We start from the raw sequence: 5,840 nt of genomic DNA on the forward strand, positions 1-5,840 counted from the left end.
CAACATCCTTGCATGGGTTGCGTATGTTTGGGGCGGGTCTATCAAAAGAAATCCAGATTCTATTGGGGTAGAGGCGTGTTTTTATTAGGTGATTTCAAATGTCAACATTGGCTTTCAGAGATCATGCACCCCGCCTTTAACAGCATTAAAATCCCTGTGAACAGGAAGTCGTATTTCCGAGTGAAACGTAATATTACATGAGGAAAACAGCGGGTGTGGTTTGTGTTTTCCACTGTAAATTGATTGGATATGAAGAAGCAGGGAAATCAGAAATGGAACTTGCAACAGATTGACAACTGGAGGGGGCGGAGTTAACAGATGCTCCGCCCAAGCTGTCATCATCAGAAAAGGATTTTTATGAATTAAGAAATAAAATAATGACCCACACGAATAAATTGATTAATAATGAACACTGCAATATTCCATTAATAAAAAATTATTGCTTTAATACAGAGCATCTAAATGTACCCACCGTTAGTTTCTCTGTGCTTATCCAACCGCTCTCTGGAAACTGTACGTCAAACTTAATGTACAGATCTCCTTTCTCAAAAGGGTTTCTGTACTGAGGCATTCCTTCCCCTCGGACGACCCTTGTGCAACCTGACAATACAAAACAAAACATTATTAGCACTTCATAGATAAGCCAGCTTACTTTCAAGTACCCGCTGTGGCTTAACAGTTTTACTCACCGGGCTCGATGACTTTTCCAGGAGGATATTTGATGACGAGATGTCGTCCGTCGAGGTGCGCGAGCGTGAACTGAAACCCGCAGAGTGCCTCCACAAGACCGATAGTGTGGCAAATGTGCAGGTCGTTCCCATCCCGACGAAACTCCTGTACAACACACGAGGAAAACACAATGTGACCATTTACGATGGGATTCCCACTGTCAATACAGACCCATTTTTTTTACTATTAAAGCAACACTAAAGAGTTTTTGCTCTTTGCTCCCCTACAGGTTGGAAGTGGAATTGTCCATTACCACTGTCGTAAATAATTTAGCCTACTGCAGAAAAGCTGGCTCTGATTGGATTGTAGGTCTGCCGTAAAGCAAGTTTTTGTAGTTTTCATTCGAACTACAGGGCCGCGACCCGACGGTTGGAAACTTCTTTAGTGCTGTTTTGGCCGATAGAGGGCTGCAAAGCGAATGTGAAAGTGCCGTTCAGCCTGTTTCGAGTGGATGAACGACTGAAACTTTTTTGGAAATGTTATTTTAAGGTAAAAAAAACTTTTTGGTGTTGCATTAACGAAAAAATTCTGGCCTAATGGGTCCAGGTTTGACAGGTTAGTATAATCTGTGTAGCCCTCGGTGGTAGAAACGTTGTCTTACCTCGTGATCTTTCTCCTGCAGAACCAGTATGATGTCTCCAGGTTCTGTGTTAGGTGACTGATCTGCCTCTCCGCTGAATGTGATCTTCTGTCCATGTTTCATTCCTTTATCCACATGCACCTCCAAGACCTTCACCTCTTTGTTCACTTTACGGCCGTCACACTCTTTACAACGGTCTTTCTCATGGATCACCTCCCCTGCAAATGGATACAAGTATCAAAACGATAAACAAAGCATCTTTTACACCCAATAAAACACAGGTACTACTAAAAAAAAAAGATATATATACCCTCTCCATTGCAGTCAGTGCACACAGACTGCATCTGCTGAACCATGCCAGGGGCCAACTGTCTGATCATGATTCGCATGCCGCGGCCCCTACAAGTGGCACACTTCTGTACGGCCCCTGTTTTACCCCCTTGACTGAGGATAAGAAAAAGATATACAGAAAATTAGAGGTGTTTCGGAAAAATCAACAAAAAATGATTTTACGCCGTTTTCAAGGTAAAACAATAAGACGCACTCACCCATTGCAGGCACTACAGAGTACATTCTTGCTGAGCTGTAGTTTGGTAGTTTTCCCGTTGTACAGGTCTTCCAGAGAAACTCTATTGAAAAAAAATAACTTTGAGACGTGCGCAATTTTCATGTAGTTTTATTGTAAAGCTAACGCGAAGGTCTTTTGCTGCTGTCACCCTGTTGGCTTGCTTAACGTGAGACTGATGACATTAGCTTAGCTTAGCTTACCTTAGACGATATTTGTAAATAAAAAAATTGATAGATCACCCAAAAATAATTTTTTTAGGAAAAACAAATATGAAAGTATTGTGATAAATGATGAAGACGATATGAAGAATTTTGTTTCAAAATGTGATAAACGTCATTTTTTTATTTGTTACCGCCAAAATCAGTATTGTATTCGGTCAGTATTAAAAAGTAAATTCTTCATTTTATGCAAAATCAGATATCCGCCGTGTTATTCTGTCATATTTTCTCCCTTTTTACCAAACCGCGACAAACACCAGTCCTCCTTCTCTGCAGAATGCAATATATTCGCTTTACCAATCACAGCGCACCATTCCATGCATTGTAAACAATAAGGGCGGCGCTTTGAATAGACACAGAATCCTAGTTTTCTTCATCTACTTTGTACTTCATAATCAACAACAAACAAAAACAAAATAGTAATTTTGATGGCATTGATAAACCTGTTTTCTGTGGCGGGGAAGAAACGTAAGCCATCAAAATCAAATAATTTACATGAGAACACTCGGGCGAAGGAAAAATGTCGGCTGTTGCTTGTTCTTGTGACTGCATCAAGCTTCTGTCATGCTAACACACTGACCCCAGCGGATCTTATGAAAAACTTTCCATTATTTTACTCAAAGTCAACAAAAATCAAGCAGGACCAAAACATTTTACAGCTGATCGCTTTAAAAAAAGCAATGACAGTGTTCTTAATATGACAAAGTAAGTGTTTTGATTGATGCCATTAATGTTTATTTTTTTAATCAGTGTATACCACTAGTCAACTAAATGAATATAACATGGCAAAGATGAATGCACATTTATATATTGATTCAATAGATTTATTGCATTTTGTGGAAAATATAACCGGTTTTATAATAAATCTTTGAAAATCAAATTATGGAATTTAATTTGAAATGTTATTATAACCTAAAGATGCTATGTGAACGTTGGTAACAGAAAATAGTGGTTTTCATCTTGTCACTTTCTTGGTATAGAAAACACATTTTTACCCAAATTAGTTAAAATGGATTTATTACGTTTTGGAACCAAACTCTTCAGATATTTTGATAAACGAAGGTTAAGCACACGGTTGACGGTTCCCACTGAATTCCATCATGTTTGTTTTTCCTATTATGGAAGTCAATGGTTACAATCAGCATCATCTATCAAAATATCTTCTTTTGTGTTTATCAGTTAAAATAAATTCATACAGGTTTATAACAACATGGGGATGACAAAATTATGACAGAATCATTTTTGGGTGAACTCTCCCTTTAAAGATGTCACTATTTTAATTCGGTAGGTATGTGGTGCGCTTGTTTTCTTTTTTGTCATGCATACATGCATGCATGTTTTCCTATCTAAATAGAAAACATGAGTATAGACTTATATTTTTTTCTGGACTCTATCCTCTGGATTATATATACAAAAATTATCTTATAAGTTTTAAATCCAAATATCACATCCATAATTCTGAAAGTGCCCAGCAACATTTTACGCAATTATCAGCCTAGCTCTTAAAATACAACCCGCCACTACCCTACAGTAGGCTACATGTAAAATAGGTCACACACGAAAAAAGTGGCCTTTTTTAACCTGATTCTCAGCGCTCAGATTCTTTGAGAATCACTCACTTCAGTGGATGTATCATGTCTTCTCCTCTCCGTCTGCCTCCGTTTCGGCTCCTGCTGCTCTGGCCGCCCATAAAGCCGAACAGACCTCCACCAAAGATGTGAGAGAAGATGTCCTCCATCCCGGCTCCACCACCACCTCCTTCACGCAAGCCCTGCTCTCCATATCGGTCATAGAGCTCCTTCTTCTCTGGGTTAGTCAGAACTTCATACGCAAAACTGATCTCCTTAAACTAAAACACATGGGAAATGTAACCATTTTTTTTCATGTCTTATATCTCATTATTAGATTAGGGCATCAGAAATTGATATTAATCATTCATTTTAATATTTGACCTTACTCAGTAATTATCAAAGACATTGAAGAAATATTTTCACAGAATGTTTTTATATTATGTAGAAAACAGTAAATTTGTCACATTTAAGGCAAATCTGTCTTTTGAAACTCCACAAATCATTGTAAATGCAAACATTGAATTAGGCAATTAGCACAAGACTGCCCACAATTCCACCTTAATAACTAAAATAAAACCTTACCTTGTCACCTGCATTGGGGTTTTTATCAGGGTGATATTCTTTTGCTAATTTCCGGTATGCCTGAAAATGAAATTACAAAAATATTACAAAAATGTCCTTTATTAGCTTCTCCCTTGCTTGTTTTTCTCTGCTGAACCTTTAAATCTTCAGTGTCAGTTTTGCCATGCACCTATTGCACAATAACAAGTACCTGCATTATTCTCAGTCTAAGCCTATGTGGTCTTTCTGAAACAAGTCAAAATAATAATAAAAAACAAAATAGGGCCAACACGCACACCCAGATCATTTGTGCATCAATGCTTGGTACTTAACCTTCAAACAAAGATGCTCTGGAGAATATCATCCTGGTATAGACATCTAAAACAGCCAAAAATGGGACATTGACAACACAAGACCTATATTAACCAACAATGCACATCAGATACCAGCTCAGATTTAACAAAGCATCAAGTAAGCCAAGTCTCCCATTGCCTGTTTACCCACAATGCTTTTCAAAGCTCGCTGTCTCCAGCACCTGGCAGATGCTCAATGCATAAACATAGATGACAATTATAGCTATAAAAACGATATATACGACTGTGCGCCGTTTATATCTTTCCTAAAGTCAGTCATTAATACACAAGGCCCCAGTGAAGGATCTGAGCGGCGTACATCCTGCAAAACATGCCAGTGGCTCACTAAACACGCAGCATCCCACGTCACGCGCACTTTTGATTTCATAATAACACGATGCGTTATGGGAACGCATTTACCTTTTTGAGCTCGTTTTCGGTGGCCGACGGCGATACACCGAGGATGTCGTACAGTTTTGTGTCTGCGACGTTCGCCATGTCTGCAGACCGGTGTAGCAGCTGCGCAAGCGAGCAGGAGCGGGGAGAGAGAAAGAGGAAAAAAGCCGGCTGCGAGACGTCACGTGCGCGCCGCCGCGTCTGAGCAGTGCGCGCGCTCGCTTCTGCGCCAATCCCCTTCTACACACAACACGGGTTTTTTGTTATTTTACGTGTTGCATTATACATTATGTTTTTTATTATTTTTAAATATGATTTTAAATAAAAATGTATGCTTTTTTATAAATACTTACAAATTAAGCTTTATTACCTGAGTTTATTAGTTGTTATTATTTACTTATACAGAAAATATTCAAGAATGTAGAACAAAGGTATTCTTGTCAGTGGTTAAATATAAGTGAATATAGATATGGAGGATAAATCCCTTGCTAAAATAATTTTAACTTTTCGAAATTTAATGGTTTCTTTTACAAATAACATAAGGAACAGTTGTTTACCATTAAGACTAATACAATTGCCACTTTAACCAAAAAGTCATTTAAATTTCTAAGATGGATTAAATAGGCTTTGTTGACAGTGTTACTATAGTTTTCCCTTACCCATGATTCAAAAAGTCAATGTTTTGTATTAGGTTAAGGTTATTATAGTCAAATATATGTTTGTGAATATAGTATATAGTGATTTAAAAACCGGACAATAAATACCAATTGAGATCAATTGATCTAACAGACGTGATAATCTCGTTTTAAACTTGTTTCCTATTCAAAAACACGGGCAACGCGCGTTCGCGTTATACACAGCAAG

At 38.0% G+C, this 5,840-nt stretch overlaps 1 protein-coding gene across 1 annotated transcript in view; it reads right to left on the minus strand.

The window, feature by feature from the left end:
- dnaja2b (DnaJ heat shock protein family (Hsp40) member A2b) overlaps positions 1 to 5,178 on the minus strand; it is a 6,206-nt gene extending 1,028 nt beyond the window's left edge. Inside the window, exons 1-8 of the mRNA XM_055174531.2 lie at positions 5,001 to 5,178; positions 4,249 to 4,308; positions 3,715 to 3,944; positions 1,858 to 1,938; positions 1,620 to 1,753; positions 1,331 to 1,527; positions 690 to 834; positions 473 to 600 (exon numbers count right to left, since the gene is read on the minus strand). Of these exons, the coding sequence (XP_055030506.1) occupies positions 473 to 600; positions 690 to 834; positions 1,331 to 1,527; positions 1,620 to 1,753; positions 1,858 to 1,938; positions 3,715 to 3,944; positions 4,249 to 4,308; positions 5,001 to 5,078 (1,053 nt within the window). The 5' untranslated portion in view covers positions 5,079 to 5,178. The remainder of the gene's footprint in view (positions 1 to 472; positions 601 to 689; positions 835 to 1,330; positions 1,528 to 1,619; positions 1,754 to 1,857; positions 1,939 to 3,714; positions 3,945 to 4,248; positions 4,309 to 5,000) is intronic.
- Positions 5,179 to 5,840: the final 662 nt, after the last annotated feature.

This window comes from Misgurnus anguillicaudatus, chromosome 15 (genome assembly GCF_027580225.2).
Source record: "Misgurnus anguillicaudatus chromosome 15, ASM2758022v2, whole genome shotgun sequence".
Lineage (NCBI taxonomy): Eukaryota > Metazoa > Chordata > Actinopteri > Cypriniformes > Cobitidae > Misgurnus > Misgurnus anguillicaudatus.